The following is an 18,162-nucleotide window of genomic DNA, read 5'->3' as shown; positions in this document are numbered from 1 at the left end:
AAAAAATGGTTCTGATGAAATGGTTTAGTTGTCTGAGGCTTTCTTCCTTACACATCTTCACCTCACATTGTGTCTCATTCTATCCTAATTAATGATTTGACAGAATAGTTTTATAATGTATGCAAAATGCAAGGCACTTTGATTTTTCTAAAAGAAAGGCAGAATATACATTTTAAGAAAACAAGTATATTATATACACGGACAACAGACTCAAAGGGGCAGAGTGAAATTGCCTATTTTACTTTTATGCTATTAACATGACGTGTACAGCTGCCAAGATTTGTATGCTGTTTTAAAAGGGTAGGGGGTGTCAATTGTAACAACAGCCTGTTTCACAGATAAACACTTTGGGACAGACCAACTTATTTTGTCAATCGCACATACCTCAAGTAACATCTGACGCCTGCTTTCCCAATCATCTCTGTCTTCAATAAGTTTGGACGATCGGCAGAAAAGTTTTGGACCCTCTGGACGGGAGAGCAAAAAAGTTTAAGCTTTTCTTATTTTAATCTTGTTGTTTCTCTAAGTATGAACAAGCAAGTTACTATGGTAAGGCACAGAAACCATCAGTCGCTCTTGATGAAGTGTTTGTTGTGCTAATTTCTGTGTGAGTGGGTGTCAAAATAGCAGATGAGGCTGAAGATAAGCATAAAATGATGCACAATGGGTCTAACCAGTCTAGCTTTAAATATATGTTGGTGCATCTGAACTGGTAATGACTGATTTAGGAATAATGAGGGGTGGGTACCTCAATGAAAATTCAGTGCACATAAGTGGTGAAAAAGGCAAATATTAAACTAAGGATTATAATGAAAGAGATGAGGGGGGAAAACCCAGCTACGATTGTAATGTCTATTGGATGTAGTAGCTCTAGAAAAGGACAATGAAAATGAAGGGGATGGAACAGCTTTCCTACAAGGCAGACCTAAGAAACATGGGGCTTTTTAGTTTAGTGGAACAATGACTAAGGGGGTATATGATAGAGGCTTCTGGTATGCATGGGTTGGATAAAAGAACCTTTACACTGTCCACACAACTACTAGAACTTCTAATGAAGCTGATGGGCAGAAATTCAGGAGACAATAGGAAGTACTTCTTAAGGATTTATTAACCTTGGATTTGTAGTCACAGGATGTAGATAGTCACTAGTTTAGCTAGCTTTAAACTGGGATTAAGCTAATTTCTGGAAGATTACCCCATCAGTGGCCATGAACTGTGGTGACTAAATGAAGCATCCATGTTCAGTGACAATGACCTCTGAATACCATGTTGGGGGGCAACAGGGGGAAGGCTTTGACCTCCAAGCTCTGCTTGCAGGCATTCCAAGTACATCTGGTTGGCCACCACATTCAACAAGATACTGGACTAGAATGGACCACTGGTTTGATCCGGCATGATTCGTTTTATGTTCTATGCTCAACTCTTCAGCACTGGAGTCATCCCTTTTCACTTTCTTCCACTACTACTCACCATTCTTCTTTCCATAAGCACCACTGTGCTTGCTTAACTTAGAATCCAAGCCACATTTAACAACCACAACAATATGCAAAATAGAATATAATTCCTTATCAGTTCAAACTTGCATCAAAGGAATGGCAGAATAAAAAGTCTTCACACTGTACCTATCACCTGAATAAAGCAACTGAAGAAACCAGTTGAGTTCCCCCCTCCCTCAGAGCATTTTCCACAAAATGAAGCAGCAAATACTGAAAAGGCTCTGCTTCTGAAGGAAAGCAGCTGGAGCATTTGAATCAACTGAACTGCCAGATTAAGTTTATTCGTTTTGTTTTTTTACTGTATTTTACCTATTCAACCCGGCTTTGCCGTATGTTAGCCGCCCTGAGCCGCTGGGAGGGCGGGATATAAATCTAAAAATAAATAAATAAAATAAGCATCATGAGCCACAGAAAATGTGTTTGCATTTCGACTGCCTTTTTGTCATTTCAATGTCTGGTCTTCTCTGATTTCTTGGACTTGGACTCTTGAGAACCAAGGAACAAATCTGTTAAACAAACATATATATGCTATTGATGAGCTCTGCCATTTAGTAGTTTTTGCTGGCTTTTATTGGTACCTTTTAATCTATCATCTTCTTGGGAGAAGAAGAAAAATCTAACGTTTGACTGTGGTGCAGCTGGAGACCTAAAAGACAAAACAAAACCTTTTTTGCCTGAGAAGAAAGCAATATTGGTTTTTCAACATTTGAGGAACAAACCTAAAAATTCTCAATCAGTAAAGCTGATAGATTACTGTGTTACTTGAATTTTAAGTCTAAAGGTCAAATGTATCCTCACCAACAACCATTACAGAAATGTGTAGATAACAAACCAGTGTCCTTCCCACTCCCTCCCTTTTTCACTCCCATTCTATGAATTCTAATATTTAAATGCCATTTACATTTCTTTAACATATTCTTTTTCATCCACTTCTTGTTCATCATCGTCTTCTGAACTACTATCCTGGAAACGTGGATCTTCTTGCCAAGCAACCTTTGAAGGTTTTATTGCCTCAATTAGATAGGGTTCTGCAAAACATAACAAAATACTAGAATTAGTGATTTATCCCTTCCTTTCTGTATAAGAAGTTCATATAGAAAAAAAGAAGCCCACAGAAATTTGTTGTCAAACAGCATAATAGCACTAGCAAATTAATCTTTCCTTGCATGCTGGTCATAATGCTAACTGCACGTGGATTCTAATATGCATATGGGACTCCAGACAACCAGAGACTATCCTCTAATAATCACACCAATAATTTCTATCGTAACTGCTAAAACAGGTTTAAATAGAACTTTCAGGTCTTACATGTCCTGAAATAGGCACAGGGTTGGGATTTAAGCAGCCATGTGAAGAAAATGTCTTTCTGTGAACACCTGTGGCATGTTTTGGTGCACTGATGGTATACTTAAGACAATGTTCCCAGTCAGTCTTACAGCATAGTAAAAAATAGGGGTGGCAGTCTCTTAGATACGGCTTAGCAGATTATCATTAGATCCTTGCATTAAAAATGGAAGCAAAAGATAGTGCATATACTGCAGAACTAGTATAATATGCCCCTGGTGGTAGATCCCTATCTTCATGTTGACCACACTCAAGGCTCTTCTTTGTATTAAAAGGGCAACCCAACCAAAAGCTCATTACAGTAGTCTAGCCTCAGAGTTAGATACATAAATAAAATTTTAACTGAAGATACTGGATACTGAATCCAAGATATCCTGTATGCAATACCAGCACTGTTCCACAGCCTTTCCCATAAACACTTGAGATGAGTTGAGCATGTACTGTATTATATGCTAAAATGGGTTGCGCTGTAGTCCAGACTGGTTTCCTAACATAGATACTTTAGTTTCCTGACATTATGTCTGTTAGCTTACATTTCATTTATCTACTTCTAGATTTGTAACCCTCTTTCTGACCAAGTTCTCCAAGTAGGACACAGTACTATTTTATTTTATTCCATAATTTGAAACAGAAGTATATATCCAAACATGTTCTTCTTTTAGAGAAAAGTCACCTTTGAACCCAATACTGATTTTCAACCACCTACAAATGAAAAGCCAGCCTAAAACAGAAGAATTTTCTTGGCTTCCTCAGAAGGAAATATCCAAATAGATCTAGAAGACATATGAAGAGATGTGGCAATTTTACAAGAAAAGAGTGCCCTCTGAAAAGGCCCTACTATCTGTAGTGAACCAACAGCTGAAACAGTAGAAAAGAGTAAGAGTCCAGTAGCACCTTAAAGACTAACAAAAATTGTGAAAGGGTATGAGCTTTCGTGAGTCACTGCTCACTTCCCTCATAGAGAATCTCATATTTAGATATTTAGAGGCTGACTTTACATTGAGGAATCAAATGCTAGCACTTTAATAAGCTGTATAGTTATGGTTTTAAATTTGTGTCTGAATGGATTGTATTATTATATTGTATTGTTTTATATTGTTTGTAAGCTGCCCTGAGCTGTCTTTGCTGGGAGGGCGGGGTAAAAATCTAGTAAAATAAAAATAAATTAAAAAATATGCCTAAAGGTAGCAAACTTTTTCCTGCTAGTTAAGGGATAACTCAAAGTTATATTCCCAGGTAGGATTAGATTCTTTTACACAACCTAGGGATGGAGCATACCCAACCCAGGAGTGACTGAGGAAGTTTGGGTTCTTCTCACATTTCATCAGTTATGATAGGGTGGTACACAGCTGTGTTGGGGTTTTTTTTTAGTTTTACAGAATTTATTAATTCAACACCATTTACATTCTTGATGTTCCAGAAATGAACTGCAAATGCATAAAATGAGCATAATGCATAAAATGAGCACAATATTTTTGAAATGCATGGAAATAAGCATCTTATCTAAGGAAAAAATATTCCACATTTCAGGAACACCAAAAATAATTCAAAGTTTCTCTTGTGATAAACAAGTAAACCATGAATAAAAGGCATTTCCTGGACTGTCACTGAAAACTCTAATAAATATTCCCTGCAGTAAAACTGACAGATTACAATCACCTCAGGCCCAACACCATAGCTCTAGAGTTAGCCACCCTCCCAACCATATTGTTCCTTTTCTACTATGTTGTGTCATGTAAACGTTTATACTGCTTTGTTCTGTAAGTTAATTTATCCTGCAGGTCTTGACTTGTACAATGTCCTTAAGATACCTGTGGTCCAAAGAAGCCAGAGGCTGGTACACTATGACAAATGCGATAATGATATCACTTATGGCTTTGCAGGCAAGAAAGAAGAGGGCTGCCTAATAATGGCATGAAAAGCATGCCCTGCCTTATAATGGCATGAAAAGCATGGCCTCACAGCACTGTAGCCAAAACCAATTCACGGTATTGTGTTGACCAACCCCCCCCCCCTTGTATATACCATGAAGATTTATTCATTATGTAGTGTGGCTGGCCAGCTGGACCCACATTTCCTGTGTAGTGGCTGGAAGCCTCCAGCAGCCCAATTGGAGATGAACCGCTGTCACTGGGGGAAAATCAGACAGCCAGGAAGAGGGGAATGCAGGGAGGCAGGGGAATTGGCGGGGGCTGGAGGACTCCCAGAAATGGAAGCGCAAGCTGGGGTGGGGAAGGGTCTGGAAAAGAGGCCAGGGAAAGCAGTGGAGCCATGGAGATGGTGAAGGCATGAGCGGCCAGACTCATGGGAGAAGCCAGCAGAAGCCAGGGACTACAGACAGGATTGGGAGACAGACAGGCCCAAGGACGGAGCAACACCAGCATGGCAGGTAACACCACATTTAAAGAACATACAAGGCATGGGGACGGGATTGGGGTCTGAGAGACTTACAAATAGACATCTGGCATTGGAAGATTAAAACCACCTGAATAAGACACTAGACAATAGCGAAGAAGGGACTCCAGTACAGGGGAGAAGAAGAGAATAGATGAACCGGGGGCTCAAGAGGGGAAGCAGCAGCTGTAAAAAAGAACAGTGTGGCAAAGGAGGAACAAGGGAGAGTGATTCACACAGCCTTTGTGAGACACCCTGGTCTGAGGCCATAGCAAGGAAAATCACAAGTAACATCATATGTGGGGGTGGGTTGTTGTTTTTTTTTTAAAAAAAAGAAGTTAGTTTTTGTTGAACATTTTCAAACCACTAGAGTGTGAGCCCCTGGTTAACTGATCCCAGATGACCAAGCTACATATAAGAAAATAATTCTGAGAACAGCCTTAGAATGTGCTCTGGTACCTTCTTTCATAGGTGATGTCTCCTCTTCAGCACCAAAAAATGAAAACGTGAAGCCACTAGTTTCTTCTTGCTTGCTACTTCTATCTTTGTTTAATGGCCCTACCTCAGCTGCAATTGTGTCTTCTGCATTATCATGTTTATCCCAGGGTATTATTTCTGGCCTTGCATCACATTTAGTAGATTCAAGTACTTCTCTCAAGTTCACAGCAACATCATAAAACATTTCTTTAGACACCTCAGGCAGCTTCTGGGCTTCCTCCCTCTTCTTCTTCTTCTTCGCTTTACTGCAGGAATTAAATACAAACGAGTCTTAGTCTTAATGTTACACAGTTAACCTGTACAAATATTATCGTACACAACTATTTTTCAGGCGCTCATGACAGCAGAAACTGATGTGTTGTGGGTTTTTGCTTGTTCTCATGGTGAAAGCAGATTTTTCATCATATTTCCTAGCAGCCACTTTTGGTTCACCAAGAAGGCATTGCTAGGTCAAGGGGATGGAACCCTCAAAGGCAAAAAGAAATGATGTTACTGTTGAAGGGATGAACTCAGAACTGGGCAACAACCCTCTCCCTTTTTAAATTTACTCCACCTCACCCAATGTAAGATCTAAAAAGGAGTCAGAAGTCTGGTTCATTATGAAGAAAGAGCCCTCCCCCCAATAATCTCATTCCTCCTAAAAAAACTTTTTTGGGGGCTTCTCATGGTTACTTAAACAAGCTAGTTAAATCCATTCATGTACTACCACTGCATAAAGTGAGTGGATATTAGGGATGGAAAACAGTTCAACTGGCAGATTAACCACTCCAGACTGCAAAAAGAAGAAACTGTGAGGTAACTGCGCTAGAAAATATTTCAATAACAATCACAAAATTTATACAAAAATGTGTACAAAAAATCATATAAATGCACAAGGCAGTTGAAAATGGCATTATACAAGCACTTTGCCCTAGGAACATTCTTTCAGAGAATTTCTTGCAACTAAGTTATGAGACATCGGTGAATATTAATAAAATTTTTGATACCTACTTGTTGAAATGACAGACCAAGAGTCACTGCTTTCATCTACTTTCGGAAGAAGAATAGTATCGAACGATAGAACATTCCGGAGACCATCGTCACACCATTTTCAACTGCCTTGTGCATTTATATGATTTTTTGTACACATTTTTGTATAAATTTTGTGATTGTTATTGAAATATTTTCTAGCGCAGTTACCTCACAGTTTCTTCTTTTTGCGATCTGTTCTGTGACTGTGACCATCATTTTTGAGCCAGATTAACCACTCCAACAAGCTACTAATGGAGTAATTACCTTTCTTTTTCAGTATTTTCTCGTTTTCTTTCAAATACTGCATGGTCCTGCCTTGTAGGATCATAGCGTAGGGTGTTAATATCCCTGGGGAAAAAAGGGAAACATAGGTATTCTTTATTGTATCCAGATGTAACATCTCTCAATTTAACATCTAACTTTTTGTGTGTCTATCAACAGGTTTTCAAAAAAACGTTAATAAATTTCATCAGATGCACTGCCTCAAAATAAATATTTTAATGCTCAAATCTAGCAAAATAGGATGGGGTGAAGACAAGTTGCAAAGGGTTCAGTTATACACAGTGCCAGGATAGGAAGCAGTCTAGTACCTGTTGCCTTAGCAACCCTTCTTTTGGCTTGCTGTGCTACACATACATGATCTAATAGGATGGTAAGAGCGATAGCTGAACTTTGATTTACACAACTGCATTTGATTTCTCCAATACAAAGCATCAGGTAACTACTTACAGTTAGGTAGCCTAGTTAGCCAGAATATAAATTGGATATTGACCCATAACATTCAGAGCTGTAACCTAGAAATCTAACTTCAGGGCTATGGAAATACTTTTAACAAGGTTTGTCATGGTGATTGTACACTTCTACTATGCTAGACTCTAATCCAAGATATTTTTAGATTTTTTTATATGATTCCACAGGAAATAAGACCCAATTAAAAGGCACATTATTATGAAATTGAGAGGCTTCCTCTGAATTCAATGCCTTAGAAAAGTTAAAACATTTATGTGTAGGTATGTAGATCACATGTTACTGTTCTCCTAAAAGTCAATATATTAACTTGTCTATTAAAGAAAAGTCCTTACTTGAATTTCTTAGCATTTGCAGCCTGCTTGTTAGGTTTGGGATGTTCTACATTAATATGTAGAAGATTTTTCAAGATCTCAAGATTCTTCTTTTTCTCTAAGGCAAGCTCATCCTCTTCATCTATCTCCAGTTTCTTTAATTCATCTAAGAGGGGAAAAAATTAACAGCTTATTTATTTAAAACATTTATATCCTGAGACTTGAGGTGGCTAACAATGCAGCACCAGGTTGCAAGGACACGAAACATAAGAGACGAATTTACAAGTTTTTAAAATACACAATAAAAGAGAAGGCACAATCTAACCTTCTTGTTCACTTTCACTGTCACTTTCAAGGAAGCGAGGATCCATACGAAACCTTTCATCTGTGCCAAATCGTGACTGTAACTGCATGAGCTGTAACAACAAATAGTGCTCATTTTCCAGTAATTTCTATCTCGTATTAGTTCTACTTTGATCATTACTATATGATAACAGTGACAGCACATGTACACAATGTAAGATCTTTGGACTTACTATATGTCCACATCAAGAGGCAAAAGTGACTCTGGAAAGAGCACCTTCCACCTGGGAGGGAAAGAGGAATAGGGCCCGGCCCAGCCTCACCCATGAGATGGAAGGGGCTAGCTCACCACAGCTTCCACTTTGCTCTATCCATCTTGTACATGATAAGGGTATAGGCATCATGGTGGACCAACTCATAGTGATGGTAGTTCCTACCTGCTTCATGACAGCCTGTCTTGTGTAGGGTGGGGGCTGCTGGGTCCTATGAATTGGGAGCTGTCAATTTGTGGGGGCAGTAGCTCCTACCCCCTTGGTGAGGGCTAAGAGCTTGCAGCAGTGATGGCTCCCACCAAATTTGTGCAGGGCTGTCCCAGGGTAAGCCCCTCCCCTCCACGGAAATCTCCTCAGTAGCCTTAAAGGCCCTGGTGCAAATAAATGAAGAAATGTTGGAGGATAATGTGCATACAGGTTGAACTGAATGGGCATAACAAAGCTATATGAGGAAAAGTGAAGAGTAATGCTGGATTAACTGGTAGCAAGGGAAACAGAAAAGGCTGTGCCAACACCCTTCCATGTTTTCCCAGATCAATTTTAAAACAAGTTGTACTGTTCTACTGATGTACAGGCAGATGGAGAAAAATCAAAGGATAGAACCAATAGTTATTTACTGTCAAAGGCATGTTGATTCCTGGGAAAGTCTGTCCAGGAATTAGGCAAAAAACTGATGAAGTGAACACAATTCATATGTTGGCCCTAAACACCAAAACATTATTCACCACTCTTTGAGCATGGTAAGAGATAAAGTTTTACCAACCTTCTCACCAGCTTTACCCTCAAACTGAGGTTTTATTTTGAATCTGTCCTCATCTTCTTCTGCTATATCTGGCTCATCCTCACTGCTTTCAAATAGCTTTCCAGAGGTTTTAGTGATGAAATCCTTGGACATAATAATACATACAATTTTAACAAGTTAATTCTAAATGCTCCAGAAAATAAGTTTCCATACATCTTTTGCCCTCATACCCAAAGACACAATGCACCTTTGCTTATTTAGTAAGTTCTGAATTTTAGAAGTTTTTCCTTTAAAAGAAGAACTTTTGCAGGGAAAAGGCTTGCAGAAAACTTCTGAGAAAGGAAAGAATTTGGGGGTACGTATGGATCCAAATATAGCTTTCTTCCAAACACAGTTGCTTAGGAAAGCTGCCATTGAAAATTATATTTATTTTGGCAGCCAACTCAAAAACACACATAAGAACATAAGAAAAGCCCCTGCTGAGTCAGACCAGTGGTCCATCTAGTCCAGCATCCTGTCTCACACAGTGGCCAACTATTTCCTCTGGCAGGCCAACATCAGGGCATGGAGGTTGAGATCTTCTCCTGATGTTGCCTCCTGGCACTGGGATTCAGAGGGCGACTGCCTCTGAATGTGGAGGTTCCTCTCAGTCACTATGGCAAGTACCCAATAATAGACCTACCCTCCATGAATCTATCTAATCCCCCTTTAAAGCTCTGTATTCCTGTCTATACCCACACAAACATGTGCAGACTGCTGAGTTTTCTCCTCCATAATGGGTTACATAAAACAGATTTGTATGGGATTCTTGAGCAACTTCTGTGTATAAACTGTTGTAGTCTACTCACTTTCCCCAGCAGCTTTCTTCCTGGCCCTTCTTCAGTGCTCACTGGAACTTCACCTTCACTTTCACCATCCGAATCAAACACTATGTGCTTCTGTTTATTCGTTGATATGATTTCCTCAGGGAACATGGATAAGTGTATTATCAATTATGAAAATCAATTTAACATTAGAGATGCATTTGGTGTAACAACAGCAGAGCACACAGATTTGCCTATAACTTGGATAAGGGCACCGTAAACTGGGGAAACAGTACGAGGGCACATTTCCAACATTAACTCCTCCATCCCAAATTTAGTTGCCTTCCTATTATGATTTTCCTCTGAAATTCAGGCATTTTGGAGCAAGCTCAGGTGTTATACTACAAACATACCTACAATCTTTATACAAAGTGATGTAACATTTCCCCCCCTAGCACAAAAAAAAAAAGAGAGTTACCAGATGGGCAAGAGCTCCCTGAATAAGTCTTTTCTGCTGTTCTCTCAGTTTTTGCTTCTTTTGCAGAGCTGCCAGCCGTTTTTCATTATCCTGCTGTTGTTTTTCTAATGCAGATGTGACAGAACCCAGAAGGGTCTCTCTGCTTTTCGGAGGGATATTCTTCAGGTTCTCACTTAAATCTGAACCTTCACAACTAATTTCTATCGGTGCTCTCTTGGGAAAAGATTTCAGATTTGTTGAGACCTTTGTTTCTGTTAGAACACTCCCGTTACTGTTGTCAGCTTTACTATTTTCTGTGTTGAGTGTACTGCAGTCAGAATTTTCACCTGTTTTTGCTCTGCATTTTCCTCTGTGAGAGTCAGATTTCCTTTTTTTTAATGACAGTAATTTACAGTTAGGTTTTTTAGCTGCAGAGTCCGAGAACTGGGGATCTGATGCACCCTTCAAAGTGTCCATACAAGTAAGGTCAGAAGAATCACAGCTTTTATGTGCATCCAACTCACCCTTATTCGGCTTCTTTATGGTTTCAATCTTGCTTAGTGACCCTATTCCTCTAAAAGGCTGAACTTTCAATGGAGAGTTTTCTTTCTTTGGATTTTTTTCATCAGCACTTTCTTCTTTTAAAATAGCAGCAATAATTTCTTTTGGGCAAACACATTTTTTGGCAGTAGAGGAACCTGTGTGTACTCTTGAAATAATTTTGGTATTACTAACTGAAAATTCATTCATTTTAGCTTCAGTGTCAGTGTGATTACCTCTTGTATCGTCATCTGTAGACTCAGCATTTTCGCCTGCTAATCGTTCTAAATCTTCTAATGTAAGATCTAGTTGGTAACAGTTTTTCGTCATGGTTTCATAATCTTCACCCCCTTCAGATTCGCTTGTGGCAAAATACAAATAATTGCTCTCCAATTTGCACTTATTGGCATCTCTGCTCTGTTCAGGTACAACCTCAGAATTTGGTTTTTTCAGTGTTGCTGTTTTCTCCACTTTCAGTTTGTCAGATGTTGACCCGTTCAAATGACAAACTGACAAAATGCCCTTCTTAAGCCTTCTATCTTTCTCTTTTGTGGCCTTAGATCCATTCAGAGCTTTCTTTCCTCTCTTTCTTTGATTTGATGTTTGAGTCACAGCTATAATTTCATCAGTGTCAGCTGAATCATAATCAGATTTGCCTTCAGTGCTCCTTAGCATTCCATTGCATACTTTCTTCATACCATGTGCTTTCTGTAAAGCCCAGTGAGTATTATACTTCATTTCAAAATTTTCTCCAACAACTTCCATACTGTCATCTTCAGGCTGAATATTAGGGTTAACTCTCTGCACTTTTTTTTCTTTTGCTACTATGGCTCTAATTTCGTCATCAGTATCAATATCGCTTTCAGATAGGCTGCTTTTCCTGCACAATCCAGTTTCAAACTTCTGATCCACAGGTTCTTTGTATTGCTTTGCAATAGGAGTGCGATTTTGAACTAGTTCTGTCTTGTGTACATTTGTTGTTTTTGATGAAAACTGGCAACATGATTTCAGTTCTGTAGTACTTAAAGTACCACAGTCCTGTACTCTCATTTTCTTTTTAAGCGGCTTTTTATAAACAGGAAATTGTCCTTGCTGTTTCTTGCTCATGATATTATCATCTTCTTCTAAATGCCAAGTGAGTTGGGAAACTGGAACGGTTTCATTCAGGTCTGAATCCAATTTTTTAAGGTTGTGACAGTATTTGGAAGGGTCATATTTCATAATGTTTTTACCAGAATTAAGGAAAAATAAATTTTAAAGCTCCAAAATTCTAGAGATAAAGCAACGTTTTTATAAGTAATTCCAGAGGGGTAGCTGTCTTAGTAAAATAAAACAGAAGACCACTGGCGCCATGAAGACTAACAACATTTATTCCAGCACCAGTTTTTGTGTATCAGAAATGAGTGCTAATTCATGAAAGATCACACTGGAATATATGTTGTTAGTCTTTAAGGTGCCACTGGACTTCACAAAATAAAACAAAAGTAGCTCCTCTTAAGAATATGCCTCACTACATTTGAAAAGAAAAGCTACAGCACATGTGGGATAAAGTCCTCTGCAGTCCGATCTATTAACTGACTCAGATTTACATGGCTACGTGATCTTTGAGTTGGTTATTATAGGAATTGAGTTCAGCAAAATCTATTTTTAGTAGTGATTTATTATCTTGTTGAAGTCTGCTTTTAGAGTTCCAACCTCCCCAAACCCCTCAAAGTAATCAAGACTGTCAAATCCAACCTACTACTACAAATTTTCCCTCCCTTCTTCTGCTTCTCCTCTAGAAAGCTTCTGCATCCCACACTCACCCAGCTTTTCCCTTCTTAAACTTGCTCTTTAAACTCCTCCCACCTGCTGCTTTACCTTATCTTTCTCCTTTTTAATTCTGTCTTTCCCTTCCCACGCTGATACTAACTGAGGCTTGGAATCCTTAGCAATGCTGGTAACACCAAAGTGGCAACGGAAATCTCACAACATGGTTTGAAAAGAACTCAGTGGCATTGTTTTCTTATAGAAGCAGACATTGCTTCTGTGAGTTCAGGTTGTTTTAATTCTACAATGTATTTTTTTGAATGTCTATTTTTCTGCAAATGTGGGGCTTCCTCCATGCTTCAAAAAAAATACCCGTATCTGTACACATTCCCACTGCATGAATTTTTGACTGATACTCTGAGGCCATTGTTCAGAATGAGATAAAATGATACATGTATGCTACAAGAATGTTAAGAGTTATAAGAAAAAACTTTCTGAATATGATAAAATGCCTGCCATATTCTTAAAACTTTTCATCATCCTGGAGTACATGTTTCAATTGATTATCTAGAATTAAATATCCCAATTAAGAGTAATCTACTTTATGGTACAAAGACAGTGCCACATCATAATCAACAGTTAGAATTACATAGGAATAGCTTGCTTCCTGTTAATGGTAGAACTTATGTCTACTTATAATATACTCAGTATGTAGAAAAGGATATCTTGTTTGTGTGTTGAGCTTTCATGTGGAGGACAGGCAAAACTCTTCCAAACTTGCCAACAACCCAGTCCTATTAGAGAAGAAAATAATTTTTGAAAATGTAATGCAAAGGTGAGAAGACAAATAGTGCAAAGGAAATAATCTTTAATAACTGTATAACCCCTACACGTTTCATGTGTCACAGCGCATGTACACAGTGCAATTCACATTACATTACCAGCATTAACTTCCACTACATATTACAGAATTTTATAAAATTCTTCATTTGAGTTGTTTAAGGATCATACCGACCTTCCAGATTCTTTTAACTTCTGTTCCCGTATGTACATTTTAGCAGAGTGAGCTGTCTGGGCATGTCTTGTCTATTAGCATCTGCCAGGACATGCTTTCATTTAACCCTTTAGGGTACAGAGTTCTCAGTTTCAATATCTATTCAGCCTCTTTTTTCAACAGAATTCTATTATCCTGTATGTTACATTTAAATATAACCTAAAACAAAAAGTCTGTGGGTTTGTGATTGTGCTCTAGGAAATGTTCTACCAGAGGAGCACCAATCTTTTTATGTGATATGTCACTCTTGTGTTCAAAGAGTCTTAATTTAAGAGGCCTGTTAGTTTTGCCTATATACTATTTTCCACACCCACAAGAGATTGCATAGACCACATGATCACTGTTGCAAGCTGTGAATTCTTTAAGGCAGTATTGCTTATTGTCTGTAGGTTTGATAAAATATTTCATATTAAGAGGCCTGTTAGTTTTGCCTATATACACCCACAAGAGATTGCATAAACCACATGTGAATTCTTTAAGGTAGTATTGCTTATTGTCTGTAGGATTGATAAAATATTTCATAGATTTTGTATTTTTACAGAAGCAGCAATGCCCACAGGGAAAGTGCCCCATTAGAGGGCTGGAACCTGGTAACACAGACTGTGTGATTTTTAATTTTTTTTGTGATGAATGTTGCTATGAACTACAAGATCTTTCTTGCTAGCTGTTTTTTGTAAGCAACAATTGGTTTTTAACTGCACATGGGAATATCATCCAGTAAGTTCCAGTTCTTATAAATGCTCTTTTAAATGCTGCACTAGAGTTGCAAGTTCAGCTACAAACAAGCCTTCCAAGGTCACCTTTTTCTGACTTCTTAAAAGCTGACTCCTATCTTTAGCAGTGGCCTTGATAAGAGATGTTTGTAGAACTTGCTGTGGGTATCCTGTCTGCCAGGGTTTTTTTGTAATATTGAAACCTCACTTTGAAAATCTTGTAATTTGGTGCCCAGGCAAGCCCAAACTTGTCAAATCTCGGAAATTAAGCAGGGTCAACTGTGGTTAGTACTTGGATGGGAGACTTCCTTGGAATACCCTGTTGGGAGGACAGGGGCAGTCTTTGTTCAGCCACCTCTCTGAATATCCTCCAGGCCCCCAGTTGGGGTCAGTCACCAGAGGTCGACATGACTTCCAGGTACAGACACACACAAACAAAATACTACTAATAATAATCTTGTAATTCTCCTAATTCTAAGAAATTGACCAAAAGGTAAATTGTTTCTCACATGTGGTGGGTAGTGGCTGTAATATCTGAGGGGGGAATTATTATCAGTTGTTTTTTATACAAGTTTGTAAATATTTGATTATGTTATCCCTAAAAACTATGAGATAAAAAAAAATCTGTTTTTCACTTGCATGTAATTTTTAAATTTATGTTTCTATTAGCCAGACAATTGTGAAATGTATGCAATTGGTCCAAGGTTCCCTTCCATAACACAAAAATGTCATCAATATATCACCACCATTTTATAATATATCTCTGAAAAGGATCATTTGGAGAGTATATGTTCTTGTCTTCAAAATCACTCATACACAAATTTGCCACCTCTAGGGCCACTGGAGATCCCATAGCTATACCTTGGATCTGCCAAGAGAACTTAGCATTAAACTTAAAGTAATTTTTTTCCAGCACAATTTCTGTTAAAACAATTAAGAAATAAGTGGGGAGGGTAGTTGTTGTCCCTTCTATTCAATACCTTCGCTATAGTTCTTATAGCTTCTGTTTGAGGAATGCTGGTGTACAGGGAGGTCACATCAAATGTAGCAGACAATGTGTGTAGATGAAATATAATTTATTAATATGTTTTAATTGTTTCTGAAATGATGTATTAAATAAACTTTTATATCTGTATTATTTTGCTAGATTCCCCTTGACGAAGCTGCATGCAAAACTTGTAGGGGTTATATAAATCATTATAGATTATTTCCTTTGCCCCGTATCTTTTTCCTTTGCACTATCTGTCTTCTCATTGTTATTCTGTCTTGGTGCAGCCCCCTCTTTTCAGCGAAAATGTAATGCAACAACTTTAAGTAATTTGTATTTGACTTATCTGGCACATTTTAAGGATGTCTTTTTTGTCTAGAAATTTACAATGTAAAAAACTCAGTGCCAAATTATTTCAGCTTAAGCCTATTCATTTGAATAGAGTTAGACTGGAGAGTAACTATGCATAGGAGTGCACTGTTAAATTTAGAATTACGGGGCAAACTGATGTGATCAATCCACTTCCTTGCTATTCATTAAGTTCACCATACCTTATGATCTGGTATTTCTGTTCCTGGTACTGCTTTTACATGAAAATCTACAACTCCAGATTTCTTCATAGATTCTAGAATGTTTCTCATGCCATTACAACTTGTATTTTCTTTCGTCATGCTTGCCTCTTGACGCTCCCGTGCCAATCTGCATCATAGCACATAACTTCAGTTTGTCAGAGCACATGCATACCTATCATACATCTACAGAGTCATGAATGCTATCTCCTTTTTACAGACACCCCAGACATCTACCAAAATCAATTCATTCAACTGCCTTCCCTCCACACAAATGACTCACTACAATCCATATTAAATACAGTGTACCTAATAAGGCTATTTAATCAGCTCTAAAAGAATACAATTTTATAAACTTAATTTTTTTACACAGAGACATTATATTATTCTTGCGAAGATCTTTAAAACTCTTCACTTGTGCATTAAGAGTGTAATTCAAAAACAGACTGAAGCTGCATCAAGTGGTTTTCATTAAAAGTTCTGCTTACAAAACAATATTACCTGTGCAAAAAACATTCTTTGGCCAATTCTATTTGCAGTGTTCCACCTTTCCATTTTGCCTTGTTTAGAACAGATATACCTACAAACAGCAAACAAACAGTCTTGTTAACACACACACTATGAAAGCATTCAACTTGGTTACTTATAAAGTTAGGTTTAAGTATTGTTGATGGAGGTGAAAGCCAGTGTAGTCTAATGAACAGAGAAGTTGAGCTTTCGACCTGCAAAATATCATGTCAGATCACCAACTCAGCTGCAAATACCACTGGGTCCATTTCTGCCCTGTAAATGTGTAACAACCTACCCAACCCCTCAAAATACAGTTGCACTTAAGGTAAAATAGTGCTACACTTCAACAGGAGTTCTCCCTTATAAATTAAACACATTACAGTCCTCAGCAGAACCATATCTTTCTAAACCCACTGAAGGCACTTGGCTTAGATGGGTGCAACTCTACTTTGTACTGCACCGCTAATATAATTAACTAGCTTTGGTTCAGGTATCTGTCAAATGCTCACTTCACAGGGGATATAAAGAGCCAACAAAAATCAGGTAGCCAATATACTTACATTTTCTAAGTTCTTTTTCTGAAAGGGTGATGCTGATATATGCAAATGTTTTTGTAGGCTTCCCTGTTCAAAAAAAGAGACTCGTTACTTCCACAATCCATCTTTTTTTGAATAAAGGCACACCCTTCCAAGTAAATGCATATAAAAAATGCCTTGAATAGAAAATTAAATGAGATGTAATTTTACTTTTAAAGAATGAAAAGATGTTACCTTTTTCATCTTTCCGGGTAACAATTTCTGTGTCTGTAACATTTCCAAACTTGCAAAATCTTTCCTGCAGTTCAGCTTCAGAAACTGTATGGTCAAGTCCTCCAACGTATAGCCGCTTAACAACTGGGTTTTGATCCATGTCCAAAATTCAAATGCCCTGGCTTCTAAGCATGCAAAGGAACAAATAAAAATACAGCCCACACCTAAGAACTAGACCAGACTGAACAGACATCTCTCAATGCACCTTAGTACACTTTGTGAACTTATAAGAATCTGTGTTTTCCTCAAACCAACCCTGTGTGTGCATTTCTGGGTTTGAAATTCGAATCCTGACTGTTTCTGATCTTTTAAGAGACACGAACAAGCTCAACACTGCTGAACGGAAGTAAAACACAAGTTAGCTACGGTTACATTTAAAAGCTTAGATTTCCACTAATACATTGCCCCCCCCCCCAAGGCTGCAAGCCTGAACAAACTTAATGGCTTCGTTCAGAGTAAACAGGACCAGAACTGGATTGCAGCCTGAAAGTAAGCCTTGCTGAAACCAACAGCGATAAATGTTTAAACGGGCTACAGTGACACACTGTCTCTTGCACTCTCTCTCAGGCACAGAGCGAGATTCGAGAGAGACTTAACTTTGATAAACAAACCTAATTCGGGAAAAAAAACTGCTTTACGTCTTACCTACAGTTATTACAGCCCCCGCTCCACTCTGCCAAGCTCCTCTCAACTTTCACCCGCGAGAATTCTTTCTGCCGCTCCCAGCGTGGCTCTCGCAAGGCGCTCTCTGTTTACCTTTCCCCCACTTCCGCTGCACACCCCGAAACATCGTTCCGGATCACATAACAACCTACCCAACCCCTCGACGCGAAAAAGGACGAGAGCCCC

At 38.4% G+C, this 18,162-nt stretch overlaps 1 protein-coding gene across 1 annotated transcript in view; it reads right to left on the bottom strand.

Annotated features, from left to right (window-relative positions):
- NOL8 (nucleolar protein 8) overlaps positions 1-17,419 on the bottom strand; it is a gene marked incomplete at its 5' end in the record, with an annotated part of 19,426 nt that extends 2,007 nt beyond the window's left edge. The window contains 15 exons of the mRNA XM_015427535.1: positions 385-467; positions 2,075-2,142; positions 2,398-2,524; positions 5,694-5,977; positions 7,008-7,091; positions 7,826-7,970; positions 8,130-8,220; positions 9,143-9,265; positions 9,970-10,083; positions 10,403-12,145; positions 13,396-13,464; positions 15,977-16,124; positions 16,496-16,574; positions 17,065-17,127; positions 17,275-17,419. Of these exons, the coding sequence (XP_015283021.1) occupies positions 385-467; positions 2,075-2,142; positions 2,398-2,524; positions 5,694-5,977; positions 7,008-7,091; positions 7,826-7,970; positions 8,130-8,220; positions 9,143-9,265; positions 9,970-10,083; positions 10,403-12,145; positions 13,396-13,464; positions 15,977-16,124; positions 16,496-16,574; positions 17,065-17,127; positions 17,275-17,419 (3,366 nt within the window). The remainder of the gene's footprint in view (positions 1-384; positions 468-2,074; positions 2,143-2,397; positions 2,525-5,693; positions 5,978-7,007; positions 7,092-7,825; positions 7,971-8,129; positions 8,221-9,142; positions 9,266-9,969; positions 10,084-10,402; positions 12,146-13,395; positions 13,465-15,976; positions 16,125-16,495; positions 16,575-17,064; positions 17,128-17,274) is intronic.
- Between the last annotated feature and the right edge of the window lie 743 nt (positions 17,420-18,162).

This window comes from Gekko japonicus, unplaced genomic scaffold, assembly GCF_001447785.1.
Source record: "Gekko japonicus isolate JY-2015 unplaced genomic scaffold, Gekko_japonicus_V1.1 scaffold354, whole genome shotgun sequence".
Lineage (NCBI taxonomy): Eukaryota > Metazoa > Chordata > Lepidosauria > Squamata > Gekkonidae > Gekko > Gekko japonicus.
Note: the sequence above shows the minus strand (reverse complement) of the source record. Positions and strands in the feature narration are given on the sequence as shown.